The 16,716-nt window shown below is 52.7% G+C and overlaps 5 protein-coding genes across 5 annotated transcripts; 4 read left to right on the forward strand and 1 right to left on the reverse strand.

Moving 5' to 3' along the window:
• Positions 1-447: 447 nt before the first annotated feature.
• On the forward strand, positions 448-2,079 carry PFLUO_LOCUS7431 (uncharacterized protein; the record flags this gene model as incomplete). Its single annotated transcript, XM_073785074.1, has 1 exon — positions 448-2,079. One exon carries the CDS (start codon positions 448-450, stop codon positions 2,077-2,079), a length of 1,632 nt encoding a protein of 543 aa, XP_073641466.1.
• Positions 2,080-7,025: 4,946 nt separating this feature from the next.
• On the forward strand, positions 7,026-9,137 carry PFLUO_LOCUS7432 (uncharacterized protein; the record flags this gene model as incomplete). Its single annotated transcript, XM_073785075.1, has 1 exon — positions 7,026-9,137. One exon carries the CDS (start codon positions 7,026-7,028, stop codon positions 9,135-9,137), a length of 2,112 nt encoding a protein of 703 aa, XP_073641467.1.
• A 294-nt stretch (positions 9,138-9,431) lies between these two features.
• PFLUO_LOCUS7433 (lariat debranching enzyme) lies at positions 9,432-11,641 on the reverse strand (the record flags this gene model as incomplete). The annotated part of the gene is made up of 3 exons (XM_073785076.1): positions 9,432-11,384; positions 11,444-11,545; positions 11,615-11,641. The coding sequence occupies 3 exons, from the start codon at positions 11,639-11,641 to the stop codon at positions 9,432-9,434; spliced, it is 2,082 nt and encodes a 693-aa protein (XP_073641468.1).
• Positions 11,642-11,958: 317 nt separating this feature from the next.
• PFLUO_LOCUS7434 (uncharacterized protein) lies at positions 11,959-12,531 on the forward strand (the record flags this gene model as incomplete). Its single annotated transcript, XM_073785078.1, has 1 exon — positions 11,959-12,531. The coding sequence occupies one exon, from the start codon at positions 11,959-11,961 to the stop codon at positions 12,529-12,531; it is 573 nt and encodes a 190-aa protein (XP_073641469.1).
• A 119-nt stretch (positions 12,532-12,650) lies between these two features.
• On the forward strand, positions 12,651-15,851 carry PFLUO_LOCUS7435 (uncharacterized protein; the record flags this gene model as incomplete). The annotated part of the gene is made up of 3 exons (XM_073785079.1): positions 12,651-14,987; positions 15,040-15,378; positions 15,435-15,851. 3 exons carry the CDS (start codon positions 12,651-12,653, stop codon positions 15,849-15,851), a joined length of 3,093 nt encoding a protein of 1,030 aa, XP_073641470.1.
• Positions 15,852-16,716: the final 865 nt, after the last annotated feature.

Consider the following 16,716-nt stretch of genomic DNA (forward strand, 5'->3'; position numbering starts at 1 on the left):
ACAATTGACAGCTGTGGAGCCGAGTTGCTTTAACGAGGTTATTTTAAGGCGGAAAATAGTGTCTCGGGGACATAGATATCATGCTATTTACGTAACTAACACATCTATCTCGACAAGCCAACCCGAAAGAGAAGTTTCTGGCGATACACCTCGATAGGGGGTTGGGGAAACGCGGGGAAGTAGCTCTGTGGATCCACAATCGCGCCCGATCTTGCAATTGAATCCAGAGAATGCGATGATCTATTATTTGCCGCGTCTTCCATCCCCTCATGACATCTGACATCGCGGAACAGCTGGAAATAGCGGCCGAAACCAACGTTATCTGGCCCCGGCACCCCGCGAGGAAAATGTCTCATACACCATTAGGTATCAACGACCTCGATTGTGAGCTTCTTCTTCCCACAACGACACCAGCATTGTTGTTACAGTTGATTTCATCTATTGCCAATGGATTTGGAAACGAATCCACCGCTAAAGCCCCTCGACTCGATCGATCAGACCGTCCTCGATGCACACGATCTCGCTACCCTTGGCCATGACCAAGCACTATCACGCAAGTTCAACATCTGGAGCATGCTCGCTCTTGGATTCTGCGTACTCGGAACATGGGGAACATTCGCACAAGATCTAGCCACTGGCCTGACGAACGGTGGCCCCGTTGGGATTCTCTGGGGGTTGCTGCTGGTCACGATATGCAATATCTGCGTGGCATTGTCCCTAGGAGAGCTGTGTAGCAGTATGCCAACAGCACTTGGCCAAGCATACTGGGTTTTCCGCCTCTGGAATTCCCCCACTGGTCGGTTTACCTCCTATCTTTGCGCCTGGATCAATACATTCGGATGGTGGACTCTCGCCGCCTCCGCGAATGCCTTCATGACGAATTTCATCCTCGGGATGAAAGTCATGTTCGATGTTCGTTGGTCAGGGGCTACAGAAGGCTGGGTTCAGCTGTTGCTGTACATCGGCCTGACGTTAATGCTCACTGTAGTGAATCTGGTGTCGTGTCGCAGTGACCGGACATTGCCTATCCTCAACAATTTTATTGGGCTGTGGTTCGCCGGGCTATTCGTGGTGATCAGCATTGTGATGATTGCTTGTGTGGCCGCAAAACCGAATCTGTCATTTCGACCAGCGCGGTTTGTGTTCGCTACCTGGTCTAACCAGACCGAATGGAGCGATGGAGTCACCTGGTTTATTGGCCTCGTTCAAGCTGCTTACGGATTGACGGCCTTCGACTCCGTGATTCACATGGCAGAAGAAATCCCCGCGCCTCGAAAGAATGTTCCCAAAACCATATGGATGTCGGTTGTATGCGGCGCAGTTACCGGCTTCATCTTCATGGTGATCTGCCTGTTTTGCATTCAGAATCTGGGTCGCGTCCTGAACTCACCAACGGGCTTGCCATTCATCGAGCTCATCCAGAGTACAGTTGGTCTAAGCGGCGGTGCGGTCCTTATCGCAATGTTCGTGGCAAACGGATTGGGTCAGGGAATTAGTATCATGACGACTTCCTCACGCTTGACCTGGGGATTTGCTCGGGATGGCGGTATCCCATGGAGCCAATACTTTGCACATGTGGATCAGACGTGGAAAGTACCTGCACGCGCACTCTGGCTTCAGGGAGCCCTGATCGCCGTGGTTGGTTTCCTCTATCTCGGCGTGACCACAGTCCTGGAGGCTATTCTCAGCGTCAGCACGATTGCGCTCACGATCTCATACTGCATCCCAATTTTGACTTTGCTTTGCGTTGGTCGCGACAAGCTACCACCGGGCCCTTTTGCCTTGGGCAAATTCGGGCCTGTTATCAACTGGGTCAGTGTCGTATACTGCGTCGTAACTACCGTCTTTTTCTTCTTCCCGGGCAGTCCTGCACCAACGCCGAGTGATATGAACTACGCAATTGCTGTCTTTGGGGTTATGTTGGTTCTTGCAATTGGTTTCTGGGTCTTCAAGGGCCATAAGACGTATCTGACGTCGGAGGAGGCGATGAATACTATTATTCAAGCTCGTTGTCAAGAGGAATCTGCGGGAGCTACACCTGATGGGAAAGAAGGCAAGACGAGATCTTTTGGTTCATAAATTCTATGTACAATGCAACCAAGTAACGCCTACTGTATACAAATGGCCAATCACACAATCCATAGCTTGTTTAGGAATAATAATAATACCCATTCGGCCCCGTGCTGGGGGTGGGGGTCGCTTCGCCGGGGATCTCTCCATAGCATTCCCCGCCCCAGGCTGGACAGAGGCCGCTGCAGCATTCTGAACTCGACTCACAAATGCCCCCATCTACGTATTGGAGAGAAGCGTCAGTGTATCGATCTCTAAGATGTCCGTTAAGAAGTGAGACAACATACCAGCAACACAGCGTGTATTTAAGGTCGCAGACTGTCCAACCTCGGGATTTGGCAAGGCAACGGCATTGGTTAAGGTTGCAATAGCACCAACAAGAACGAGACCAAGAAAATTCATTGTGATGAGTGTAGGAGGAGGTTTATTTGCCGAGGGAAGATTTGTATGTAAGATGATATCAAAAGTATTTTAGATGGGGAATCTTCAGATCTGGGTGGAGAAGCTCGTACTTATAAGCTGATGATGATGCTTATTATAAGTAGCAGTTGTAAAGCGTGAACCATTTGGCCCCATTTGGCCCTATTCTCATACTTGAAGGAACGGGCCAGTCATGTTTCGGGGGGCCGAAAGTGTCGACGGGGTCGTTGCTGCAGGATGATTACATACTATCTTAGTTGACGATTAAGTTGCTCGGGTAGTAATCACGCATGCCGACAATGGTCTCTTTTAGCATCTTTGGAGATCCATCTGGCTCATGATATGTTGCTCGCTAGCTTGGGTGTGATGTTGATACTATTCCTCACAGGTGTACAAAAAGGAGAAATTGAACTACGATAACAGCCCCTTAAAGCCATTTGCCACCACCAAGGTCCAGAGGATCAAGCGACCCAATTCAAAATCCGAAACCAGACCCGAGATACAGAAGGAATTGGCTATCAATTGTAAACGTCATGCGTTTAGTTATAGCTTGTAATATTTACTCGGTGAATCATGCGACACTGAGTTCGCCGACTATGCTGATTCTCAAAAGAGAGCTGTACATATCGCTCGTAATCAGTTTATGGTGACCCCAAACTTAGTAGAATACATCGGATTTCCCTTTATTCTTCCGACACTCTACCCGTACCTCGGGGAGATACCACCCATCCAAGTCAAGATAGACAAAGCAAACTCATAGATCTGCAAAGGTAGTTAGCTATTGCTTGGTGTACAGTGACTGAGAGACTTATAAAAAAAAGGGGGGGCCGTTTCCATCCACCGAGCGGAGGAAACGGCAGTTCATCAGCCATCACCCGGCTCAGCTGTTCTGTTGCCAGATCCCAATAGCACAACCCAGAGCACCCGAGGAATCCCAGCTTCCAAAGGCCATTCAGCCGCTCCTTGAAGGCATAAAGAACGCAGGATGTCTCTTCGTTGCCTTTTGATCCACCTCGTTTCACTCGTTCCGTGAGTTTGAGCTTAGAACGGCATATAGCAGCAAGGAAGTGACATAGACAAGCCGAGGCTTTGATCCTCACTCAAGAGAGGTCCCACATAAATCCTGCGTAGCGCTATACCCCAGGACCAGCCAAAACCCCACAGTCGGAATAAACAGGATGAATAGACTGAAAATCAAGCAATCGAGGAGACAAGCTAGCGATCTTCAGCCAGAGCAGCTGCAGCCTTTCGAAGATTTGGAGGACCCAAAAGAGTAGCTGGGGCTGGCAAAAACATGAGATGGCAACTAAGCAACAATTGGCAGTTGGGCAATAACCGAATGAACGAAGCCTGCACTGTTCATACCCTCCACGTCTCCCTTGGGACAGTCGATTTCGAGTCTTGCTATAGTGCAATCAACCCGAAGCTCCAAGCACACCCATCTCCTCAAGCCTTGCACATCTCGCCGTCAGCAGCACCAAAACACCAAATCGAATGCGGGGTCCGGTCTCTTGTGTGTGGTACAGTACCCTTTGGGACAAGTTTTTGTTTCCTCTCCACTGAAATGGAGGGCATTGAAATGAAGCGGACAAAGAACATCCAGAAAAAACCGCTTCCTTCTCCTGAGGGAGGAACGGCAATAGAACATTGTCGTTAGAGTCGGCGCCCATCAATCTATTTGCAGTCTACTCTGCAAAGAGATGGTTAACACGATCGGTCAGGATCTTCAATCGAAGTCAAATCGGTGGCGAGTGCCGTGATTCGAGGCGCCTTGTTGCCGAAGGCAAGGAACAGCAGGACCCAAAGGGGTGGAAAGTAGGGGAAAGATACCCAGGTATCTCTGGGTGGGGAGCATGTACGGGAGAGAAGACAGTTTTTCTTGCAAGCGGAGTCGACGGAATAGATGCGAACGAACCAAAATCGAAAGACATCCAATCTTGCTTGAGAACTCCTTGCCACCCGGAACGGGACAATGGGCCAAGAATTTCATGGACCACAAGGGTGAACATCAAAAAGTCATGTCACGATCCATCAAAAAATCTCGCGACATCTTTGTCTGCGAATAATGCCTGGGCAAAAGTCAGGGAGACAAAGACGACTCCGACGAGTGGATTCCTTTGAAAGCCGACAACATGACTGTGCGGAAGCAACCATTGTGTTCAAGGCGCCGAGCCTCTGAGTCAAGCAAGATGGTGTCCCGGGATATTCGATTCTGGAATGCTGCATCCAACCAGTCTCCGCTGCACTGTCCTGTTACTCTCCGCAAGGCATCCTCTAATACCGAGGCGCCCGACATGCTCCACCCACTTTCTCTCTTGGAAAATCCGCGTGTTCGTAGCAAAGGTCGACCATCCACCCGTGACCAGCATGAGAAACCCAGCATTGGTGAACCGACGCGTGGTTCGTAAGAACACTTAGAACGCATAGTCCACCGTCTTTTGTGCCTCGAAAGGCTCTGGACAAATCGGACCCCTTTCGCTTCATCGGTCCATCACAGACTGAATTCACTAATTGTTCTGTCCGCCATGCATTATCGTAAAGCTCGAGTCTTGAAAGACAAACCGACCAAGGCACAGGTGTTAGGGTGTTAGCTTTCGCTTTCTCCGACACTGCAACTGAGATGTCACAGCTTGCCATTAAAGGCAGTAGGAGAGAGCCGAAAAACTGAGGGCATGGCTGTACAGGTGCCTCGGAAGGCAAGAGATTTGGGGACTGCAATTCAAGATGGGTCGTGGTAGAGCTCCGACGCGACTGAGCAAGGATTGGGTCCAATTGGGGCCCTTGACGGAGACAAGAATCACAGTAGTTGACGCGTGTAACAAGAAAACCCGACTATCCGCAGGGTTGGTAGGCGATGGCAGTGAACAACACAGGCGTTGGAGAAGGGAAACGAGAGACAAACAGATGCCCAAACAAGAAGGCGCGACGCCTGGTCACGGGACTGACACGGTCACGTGCGTGCCCGATTATATCATCGTAATGGATTGATGATGAGGAAAACTATCTGATGCTGGCAAAATGAGTTAGTCAACCTGCTCAGAGTGATATTCGACATGTTCCACATCATCTATCCATAATGGGGAGTCTCAAGCTGATCCGGGATGCGTTCGTCGCGGCCGATGACTTCTTACACCCCATTCTCGCTCGAGGCATGCAAATCCTACGACCCATTGTTTTCTGTCCCAAAGCTAACTAGTGACCAGAGGAAATTCAAAAATCTCAAGGCCAATCTCTAATACAGATCTTGAGACAATCTCAAGCCGGGCCAGATGTTAACGACGACGTCGCCAGGACAAGCGTCATCGGTCAGGCACTGGATATCCTGACCAGAATCCATATAGCGTTTGTCTCGCCTGCGGATGATCCCGACGGATCCCAGCATCATGAATCCACAGGTGGAGATCCTGCTATGGAAGATGCAAAACGGCGGCGACTGCTGCATGCATTGTTGGATCTCATCTCCCTTGAAGGAATCTATCCGTCACTTTCGTCCGGCGTCGGAATTCCTTTGCAGCAGAGAGTGATATCCGTGCTCCCAGCGGGTGTCATTGCCAAGCAAGCTCAGCAGCCTGGAAACAGCTTTCCCCACAACGAGGCCCTTCTAGGAAGGATAATGGAGGTACTTTCCAGTATCCTCTTTGATGCACGTCAGAGCATTCAACCCGTTATTCGAGGCCGTATTTTGAGTGACATCATCAGCGGCCTCTCAGACCTTGCATTTAATCCCAATATTCAACCTTCTCAAGATCAAGAAAGATACAGAAAAGCACTTGCAAGGGTTATTGATGAGTAAGTTGCAACACTACTAAAAAGAAATCGCAATATTAACAATGAAAAGTACTCCAAGCTCTGTCTTACTACCCACGCTATCAACTTTTCTACAGGCGGACACCACACAATGGTTCAAGTCGACGGTGTCCAGCCAAATCTCTCGAGTTCCACTCCGCCCTGGAGGGGTGCTCCAGACTGTCATCTTCATGGCTTCTCAGTTCGCTCCCTCCCTGGGACAGGAAGCCCAGTCCCAGGCTTCTAATGGGCCTCATTTCACGGTTCAGGCCATTATGCAAATTTCAAGGCTCCTTTCCTCAGTGCCTCAAGACGTTGATCCATCACTATATTTCACGACCATCGCTCCTCAGCTTCTTGCATTGATTGACGGTGATGATCAGGATTTGCAGAAGACGGCGTCCTATACTATTGGCAATGGAATTCTCGGAAAGCGGGCTTATGGGGCTCCTGGGACGATCGGCCATTCTATCTTCGTCGAACCGCTTTTCGCCGCTCTGACTGGGGAGCTTAATGATTTATCCGCAAAATGGATGAACCGCTTTACAGACATGGAGGGTACTATCCCTCGTACTCCCCGAAGGGAGTTGCCTGCAGGCACACTTGTGGATAGCGCCACAGTTGAATTGGCCATTAACAGATTGAGAAGTCTGGCCCTTCAACATCCAAATCCCGGCCTGGTCAAGAGAATTGTCTACCCCATACTTCTCCCGCTTTGGGGATTGGCTGGCTTCTGCAAAGAGCAGGGAATGACGATGTTTCACGAAAGGATCATGGCTTTGCTGCAAACATATTTCAGCATCTCAGTTGGTGCGCAGCCTCTCAAAAAACTTGTTGACAATCTCCTCTGGGACGGCGGCTCTACCTGGACATATGCCAAAGAGTCAAACGACGGTGTTCTTTTGATAGAACGACATGAAAGCAGAAACGAAGCTTCGAATGTGATTAAAATGATGGACTCTCTACAGAGCCGAACGGATCTCTTTGTCGGTTTACTAGGCTCCGATCCCAGCAGCGAGGAACGGACTGGCGATATGTTCCTCCATGTGAGCGAGTCCTGGCTTGTGCATCCCACCTGTACTCCGCAGACGCATGAACCGTCCAAGGCGTCGCTGGATGATGGTGACAGTGAGAACCTCATACAGAGATTGGTCAGTGCAAAGGTCTCGGAGAAGCTGCTTGACAATTTCCGCGATATGCTCTCACGCCGCCCTCTTCGAGTACTGGAGCTCATCAAGCACGTCATCAACGGGGAGCTGCAGAAGCTCGAATCCCAGCGAGGACCACAGGAGGCCGGCAAAGTATTACTCTCCTCGCTGGCAAACATCGTTCACAAAGAAGAGGGCCAGGAGAAGAGTCGATCTGACACTGAGTCCTTCGAGTCACTCTCGACCGCGTTCAGCCTGCTGTCCACCGTGCTGGCCTCTGCTGAGTTCGCTACCTCGCAAGAAATCAAACCGCTGCTCGAGTCGATCAAGGATCAATTGGATCAACTTATCCCCCTACTCCCTCCGTCCCTTTCAAAGCCCGGGACGACCTCCTCCATGTTACTTGAAATCCAGCTCACACACCCCGAGCATGACGATACCAAACCCGCGCCGGCACATATATCTGATCTCGAAACACATCGCCAAGCGCTAGCCAATCTCAACTCAGAACTCCCGCCCGTCCAAGCAGAGGGATTCTCGCTTCTGTCGACGTTGATCACGAAATCGTCGCCCGTGCTCGATATCCCCGCAACCCTGACTCTCCTTCTCTCTATCATCACCGACACGTCCGAGTCTGCGGCAAGCGAAGAGTTCATCTATCTCAACGCTATCAAAATAATCGGCACACTGGCATCTCGGCATCCGCGCACAGTGGTCAAGACACTGGTAGACAGCTACGCCGACAGAAGCGAGCAGCGGGATCTCGATCAGCGCTTGAGAATCGGCGAAGCCTTGCTACGAACAGTGCAAGATCTGGGCGATGCGCTGACAGGCGAGACGGCAAAGATCCTCGGCGAGGGCATGATCGCCGTGGGTGGACGACGAGGCCGAAAGCCACAAACACAGCGAAGTCGGGCAGAACAACTTGAAAAGGAGAAGCGGAAGAAAGAGCGAGAAGAACCCGCCATGCCCGAGGGATGGTCCACGACATCTGGACCTTCTGCCTCGTTATCCGAAATGGATCTCCTGGGATATGACGACTCGGAAAGCGAATCCCCCGAACAAACAGCTCAGGCCGCGAACATAGTCGCAGCCTGGGCAGCGGGCGCCTCGTCAGACGAAGACCCGGACGACCTTCGCATCCGCGCTTCTGCACTCTCGGTCCTTGCATCTGCCGTGCAGAGCAACATCATCGGCCTGGGCCCGGCCATCCTCTCCTCATCCGTGGAGTTGGCTCTTGCAACATTAACACTCGAGCCCGCACCCGAGAGCGCGATTCTACGCCGTTCAAGTGTGATTCTCCTTCTGGATATCTTGAAGACATTGGACACGACTCGCGAGAAACGCGGCGGGAAAGAGATCGGGTTTGGGTTCTCGTTGGTGGACGACGCATCCCCTTTCTCCTCCTCCCATGATACCGGCTCGCGTGGCCCGTCGACTATCGGTAATATACCTTCCATGCTCCGGACGCTGGGATTCGTGGAGAGCCGAGAAACGGACGGAATTACCCGTGGACATCTTCGCGCGCTGGTTGAGAGCCTGGAGGCTTGGTTGGAGAAGTCGTTGATGTGGAGGATCGGAAGTCAGACCGGAGATGGAGATGAGGCGGCTGAGCCGAGGCTGGAATTGGGGAATCGGATTGCAGGACTCAGTGTTGATCCCATAGCTGGACAGAGTGGAGGGCAGCGGCCGAGAATTGAGGAGATAGAGTGAAGATATTAACTTATGATACGTGTTCTAACCGGAATGGAGACTTTGAACATCAATTTCATGTCTCATTTCTCCCATAAGATATCCATCACAACACAGGCTAGATATGCTAAAATACAGAACGCAGCCAATCGTCCCGTGGGTCGCCACCGGTCTTGCCCGCTTGTAGACAGGCTACAGGCTCGCGCGTATAAGGAGATCAGCAGAATTCAATATCAATACAAACAAACTGGGACAAGCACTTGGGTATTTCTTTTCCGAATAATCATCACAACGCCATTGAAAAAGACCTGGAGTTTACCAGGCAACGCCCTGGTGGTGGGCTTCCATACCACCACCACCCGCCGACTCAAACCCAGAACCATGTCGGCCACCTCGGCCACGGGAGTTGTAACCTCCGCGGTGCTGACCACCACCACGACCGCGACCGCGACCGCGACCACCGCCACGGCGTTGGTTGAATGTTGGGGCCCTCTCCCTGCAGGGACGCGGTCCGGCAGCCACGCGAGCGAGGCGTTGCTCTTCGGTCAGGTAAAACTTGTTCTCAATTCCCACAAGCTCACAAAATTCGGCAGTCTGGATATTGTTGTACTCCGGAGGAGCTTCGGTCGTGCTGATGGGGATAGAAGGGTCGTACTTGGGAGCAGACCGGGTGAAGTTGGCGGGGATGGTCAGCAAGCCCTTCTTTACAATGTTCTCTTCGACCCACTGTTCCTCCTCGATAACTCGTTTCTTGCAATCGCCTTCATCCATCTCTGGGGGGGTTTGGGCATTGGGATTACCGAGCTGGAGTTCGTCGGCAAAGACACGCGTGATTGCCAGCCACTCTTTGTCATACTGGAGACGGAATGGACGCTCGGTCTGAACATTGCTTTGGGTTGAAATTGGGTCGAGTTGGAGCACTCGAACAAAGTGATCGCGGTTGCGAGGCTTGTCAAGCGCCAAGAACTTGGTGACGGTGTTGCGAACTTCCACGGGCACACTGACCTTGCGAGGCTGGGTGTTCTTCACCTGGGGAGGCGGTCGAGCGAAGCTGGCTGGAAGCTGGCTTCGAAGATCGTCATTCGCACTTGCTGCCAGTGGCGAGTGTTGGTCAGGCTCGATGGAGGACTCGTTGGGTGAGGTTTGCTGGGCCTCCTGCGACTGCTCTTCATGCCACATGGTTTCCTGCTTGGGAGAAGCGGACGTACCATCCAAGGTGCCATCAGCGCCCGGGTTAGGAACCGGAACGGTCGGTTTCTCGTGGGTTTCAGTCTCTTCACCGCTGCTCAAGTCTAGATCAATCTCATCACTGTTCTGAACAGGTGCATCAGGTGCGACCTTCTGTTTCTTGGACCCAAAGACATCTGGCGAGAGCTCAGTAGCAAGCACCTGCCTCTTGCTATCGACCTTCTTCCATGTGGCATTCATATGAGGGACTGGAACGGGGCTTTTCGGCAGTTCTCCTTCCGTATTCTGGAGGAATTTCTGTGCCTGCTCCTGCTCAAACATCTGGGCATGGTTGGAAAAATTGTTCCAGGCGGCAACGCGGTTATCCATGCTGCCGGAGGCAGGGGCCAGCACCGTGGATTTCACATTCTTGTTTTCAACCTCGACGGCCCACGATACAGGCTCCCCTTCGGGGATATTGGCGGGGTCAATCTTGCGAATGGGATCTCCACAGTGGGACATGACAGCCCCAAACTCGACATGAAGGTGACCAGAAAACCAGTAAGCGGGGCGAAGCCGATCGAGGACCTGCCTCGCAGGTGCACTGCCCAACCTTCCGTTGGCTGAATCTTCACCGAAACCTCGCTTTCGCCGGAACAAATCCTGGCTGTCTCCGAAGTGCTCGATACCTCGAGGCCAATCGTGGGACAGACCAACATCCACCTGAGTGCGGATCTGGAGCAGCTTGCGCACATCAACCTCGCGGATGTGATAAATGGACTGGATGTCATCCTGATTGTAGGGAAGACGCTCGAAGTGGGGCCTTCTGTAGTCATACGGCTTGAAGATGCCAGACATGCCGGCAATTCGAAGCGGACCACAGCGAATGACATTGGCAGCGCCAAGGTAGTAGATGTTGTGAGCCACCCAGCCACCGTAGTAGAGCTCAAACAGGTAGTTACCGGCTTCATGGTTGCCACCAGCAAAGATGGTCAAGTAAGGGGCAATCCGATGACCACTGTAGTACTCATGGAAGTCCCCAATCTTCTTGAACTTGTTGGGCACAGAGATGCAAACTGCGTCGTATGAGTTGCGCAGCGCCTAGTGTTGGGAGTAAGGAAGTGATTCAGCCAAAGAGAGAGAGAGAGAGGAAGATTTACCTGGAAGTCACCCCCGATGATGACCAGGTCAACATCAGTCCAGCCCCGAAGTGAGGCCTGGCGCTTGACCTCGTCGTAGATTTCATCCAGGCTGCCATGGCCCTGCCGTCATCATCACGTTAGAACCGAAGTCACTGGGAGAGGAGAGGCGATCAGCAAGGTAGTACTTACACAACCTTCAACTGCGACTCGCAACATGACGGATATCGCGCAGGTTTAGATTTTGAGCGCCACCGAGATGGCAAGCTGAATGAAAGGTAGACAGAACAGAGTGCGAGCTCCGAGAAGGCCGCACTCGTGTAAAAAGGAAGGATGCCCAGCAGGGGAAGTGGAGGGCCGTTGGTTGAGGGGAGACGAGAAGAGAAGGTGGGAAGAAAGAATGGAAGACGTTGGTTGAGATGAACAACAAAAGAAAAGAAAGTCGACGGGAGTGGTGGGCCCGGCCCGACCACTGCACTTTTCTCCAGGGACTTGCCCGGCATCTTCCATGAACGACCTCATTATATTCTCCTGCTATGTCTACATCTATCGACCAGCGCAAGTTCCTCACGGATGCTGCGGAGTCGCTAAGCTTATCCAGTCCCTCGACGGCGGCCTATCTGCTGGCGACACACACCCAGATCCTCTTTCAGGAGTCCAAGCCGTTGACCTCTCGCCAGAGAGAACACTACTGCGGTGCCTGTGGCAGTATCCGACAGGCCCAATGGACTAAAAAGACGGAGATCCCGCCGAGAAAGACCGTAGCCTTGTCTGGTGGTGCGACCGTCTACCAGTGCTTGCGCTGCCATCGGCGTACCGTCAATCCCCGCAAGAAAGCAGCGCCGGCCAAGGCAATTCCTCGAGCAGTGGCCGCGACCGCAGCTCCAAGCCTTCAGGTAGCCACGCCCATCGGAGCATCATCACCGCAGACCAGCCAAGCAACATCCGACTCGGCAGATACGCAACCCAGCAACGCCGCCGACAACGTCAGCAGCAAGAAACGAGCCAAAGCCCGCAAGCACGGTGGACTACAGGCCTTGCTCGCCTCCAAACAACGCTCGCAGCCATCCTCCTCGCTGGACCTGCTCGACTTTCTGAATCAGGCCTGAGGCGCCAACCGGAATATTCCCCGGCCCGATCGGGACTAGCGCGGGGCAGCCATAGCTCCAACGCCAACTTCACTTGCCGTTTCACCCTCTGGTTGCGCATTGTTCACTCCCCCACTACCATGTCCGTCTACGAGCACGACGAGGATCATGATCCTCAGGCCGATGAGCTCCGTGAGACTGCCCTGGTCACGTTGGAGGCCCTGATCAGCTCGTGCAATCAGCAGATGCAGCCCTACCTGGCCAACACCACCCGAGCTGCTCTTCGGTTCCTCAAGTACGATCCCAATGTGGCCGAGATGGAGGATGACGAGGAAATGGGAGGCACCCAAGACGACGGCAGCGATGAAGAGCCTGACCTGGACGACGACGACTTCGAGGACTTTGAAGAAGAGGGCGGCTACAGCGACATTGATGACATGAGCTGGAAAGTACGGCGGTGTGCGACCAAGCTGCTCTACACCCTCATCTCCACGTACGGCCGCAGCCGTGCCCTGGATGACGCGTCCCTCTACCAAGACATCGCCCCGGCCTTGATCTCGCGTATCAGCAAGGAGAGGGAGGAGAGCGTGAAGCTGGAGATTGTCTCAACATTGACGGCCTTGGTGCGGAAAACCAGTGAGGGATCGGTGATTCTCACGTCGAACGGCTTCCTGGACGCAGTCGGGGGATCGAAAAACTCGCGCAAGAGACGCCGCCAGGACAGCGACGCGAGCATGATTGACTTTGAGCCGGGCGTGGGTACCTCTTCAGCCATCAGCTCACCCGTCGTGCCCTCGTCTCCCAAGTCGGGTCCGCAGGCTGATTTGGCCCGTTCGGTTCCCTTGATCGTTCAGAGTCTGGTGAAAATGTGGAAACAAGCCTCAGTGCCCCTGCGTCAAGCTGCAATCGTTCTCTTGAAAAGCCTGGCGCTGGTTCGCTATGGAGGTCTTGCGGATCACCTCCAGCAGATCGAAGACCTCATCGCCGATGCGCTCAAGACCTCTCTCTCGGGAAGCTCGACCGCCCATGCCGGGGCGGCGGTCAGCGCAAGCACCCTCCAGATTGAGACTCTGGGTCTCATTGCCGCCATTGCCGAAACGCACGTCTCCGACGCCCTTCTTCCCTTCCTGATCGCCCTGGTTCCCGGTATTATTGGGGCGGTGAACGACCGAAACTACAAGGTGAGCAGTGAAGCTCTTGGTGCAATCGAACAGATTGTCAAGGCTCTCACCCCGCCGCGTGTCTCCTCCAACGCCCGTGATATCGCGATGCAGCTGGAAAAGTTTTACGAGGTTGTCCATACTCGAATTACCGACACGAGTGCCGATCTGGAGGTTCGCCAGCGTGCCATTCACGTGTTTGGCGTCATTTTGGCACGGACTTCGGGAGAGCATGGATCTGATTTCCTTTCGCACAAGAAGAGATCAGCTGGTTTGACGGTTCTGGTGGATCGAGTGAAGAACGAAACCACGCGCCTATCGGCCGTCCGCGCCATCGATGATGTTATCGTTCTTTCCAGCCGAAACGAGGATGTGCCTAGTGACTGGGTGAATGAGGTGACGCTTGAGCTTGCATCCAATCTTCGAAAGTCAGACCGTGCGTTGAGAGGCGCCTGTCTGGAGGCTCTCCGCAGTCTGTCCATGAATTCAAACTCCCTTTCTCAACTCCAACCCAACACCATGAAGACGCTAGAAGACGCTCTTCTGCCGCTACTCGCAGCCCATGATTTCCACCTTCTCACCCCTTCGTTGATTATCGTGGCCAAGATTATCCCCGGAAATGCTGCTCTGCTGGTCAATGAATCCCTGATCACCTCAATCTGCTCGATTGTCAAGCAGCCGCTCATCGGTACTGTTCTCAAGGCCTTGCTGCTTCTCGTGAAGGTGATTGGAGATGAGGGTGCTGGTACACAGCTGATGCAAAGCCTCCTGCAAAACGTCGGCATTACGGGCGATTCCTCTGTCGTGGGACGAGCCGTGGGCACCCTGCTTGTGCATGGCGGGACCAATCTTGGCGTTACTATGGACGACTTCAAGATCGAGCTGGAGACTGCGCAAGATGATAGCCGCAAGTGTCTTGCACTCGCTATTCTCGGAGAGATTGGTTTACGAATGGGCTCGGAGTGCACGTTGAGTCCAGACTTGTTCATCCACCATTTCTCCTCGCCGAGAGATCAAGTTCGATTGGCCGCCGCCACTGCATTGGGTAATGCCGCCGCAGGCAACGTCAAGGCATATCTGCCCATCGTTCTGGATGGCCTGAATCAGACGAATTCGCAGAGCTATCTGTTGCTGCATTCGGTCCGAGAGCTTCTTCAGCACCCGGAGATCGTGCGACCGGATTTGGCGCCCTCCGCTACCAAATTGTGGCAGGCCCTTCTTATCGTCTCCGAAGAGGAGGATAACCGCGCGGTGGGTGCTGAATGTATTGGTCGACTTGCGCTCATTGACCCTGCCGCTTACATTCCCCTCTTCCAAGTAAGCTTTCATACCCCAGTTACTGTTGCCCTGGTCACTGACTTTTTCGCAGAATCACCTTTCGAGCCCCGACCCCGCTATCCGCGGCGTTGTGATCTCTGCCTTCCGCTACACGCTGGCCGATTCGAGCAGTGCATACAATGCCGTCCTCCGGCCGTTGATGGTGCCACTGCTGACCAATATGCTCAGCGATACCAATCTGGGCAACCATCGACTTGCATTGACCACCCTTAACTCCGCCATCCACAACAAGATGAACCTGCTTGCCCCGCACCTTGGCGAGCTTTTACCAGCTGTTTTCGGTGACACGAGGATCAAGCCAGAGCTTATTCGGGAAGTACAAATGGGTCCATTCAAGCACAAGGTGGATGATGGCCTGGATTTGCGAAAGGTGAGCATTCCATTGTCGTCTTGAATAATATTGTTATCTAACTATCGTCTTACCAGAGCGCTTACGAAACCCTCTACGCATCACTGGATACATCCTCCTCCCACGCTCACATGTCGGAGCTGTTCGACCGGGTCATCGCCGGAATCGACGACGAGCAGGATATTCGCGCCATCAGCAATCTGATGACCTCCAAGCTCATCACACTGGCACCCGAGGAGACGGAGCGACGCCTGGATGCTCTGTCGGAGCGCTACACAGCCGTCCTGTCGTTCAAGCCGAAAGAGAACGCAGTCAAGCAAGAGCTGGAGAAGGCGCAAGAGGCATCGATGGGTATTCTGAAGATCACCAAGGAGTTGAGCAAGGCATACCCCGGCGCGGAGACATCTGGAGAGCTGCACAAATGGAAGGGGTACATGGAGTGGGTGCGCAAGACGTTCGCGGGGCAGCTGGCGACCCTGGATACGGATTTTTAGTTTTTGTTGGTTGGTTTGTTTATCTTGCATGAGACAGCGGGTGCGTGAAGATGGAACAAGCACCACTTATTCCCATCACTTCATCCTCCACCACAAAAACGGCTGTGATGATACCATAGCTTAATGATTGACGACATCGCGTAACTGGCTCAGCGCTAGTAGAAATCCAAGCTTTTTGATGCTCCTTCCCGCCTCACTTGGGGTCCTATTATTCCTGATTGCCAAGAATGACTGGACAATGTGTTCCGGATGCCTTGTTATTGTTGGTTTCTCTGTTTGGGTTTGAGGTATGGACCCGAGGGATGTCGCGTTGGTCATCGTCTTGATAATGGACAAGGTTACCAGTGGCTCTTCGGATATAGACTATGGGCAAGACAGGTATTTCTTTGTGGAAAATGACGAATTGTTGCAACAATATAATCTCGAACGAAAGAACAATAATCCAGACTACATCTGCGAAATATCTCTAAAGGGAAATTGTCGGAATCCATTCTTACCATACCGACGGTACACGTCCTCCTGAGAACTTGGCAAGTCTATCTTTGTTGAACTCAAAGCATTCAGGCAAGCCAGTATCGCTCCATCTTTTTCCAAGCACGAGTTTAGCAACACCGGGGGCGCAGGTGAAAATGCGTGCCATTCCTTCAATTGTTAGAGATATCAGTCCAAGGATCAGTACGCATCAACTCACCATGTCCGTTGAACCCAGCACATATATATTGCCCCGGTAAGGATTCAATGTGCCCAACCAATGGAACCGAATCACTGGTCATGGCAATAATCCCTGTCCATGCATGATCGAGACCCTCACCGTGCAGCATTCCCCCCGATGGAAAGTCTGGAAAGATCTTGTTAAAGCTGACGA

Source organism: Penicillium psychrofluorescens (genome assembly GCF_964197705.1).
Source record: "Penicillium psychrofluorescens genome assembly, chromosome: 5".
Classification (NCBI taxonomy): domain Eukaryota; kingdom Fungi; phylum Ascomycota; class Eurotiomycetes; order Eurotiales; family Aspergillaceae; genus Penicillium; species Penicillium psychrofluorescens.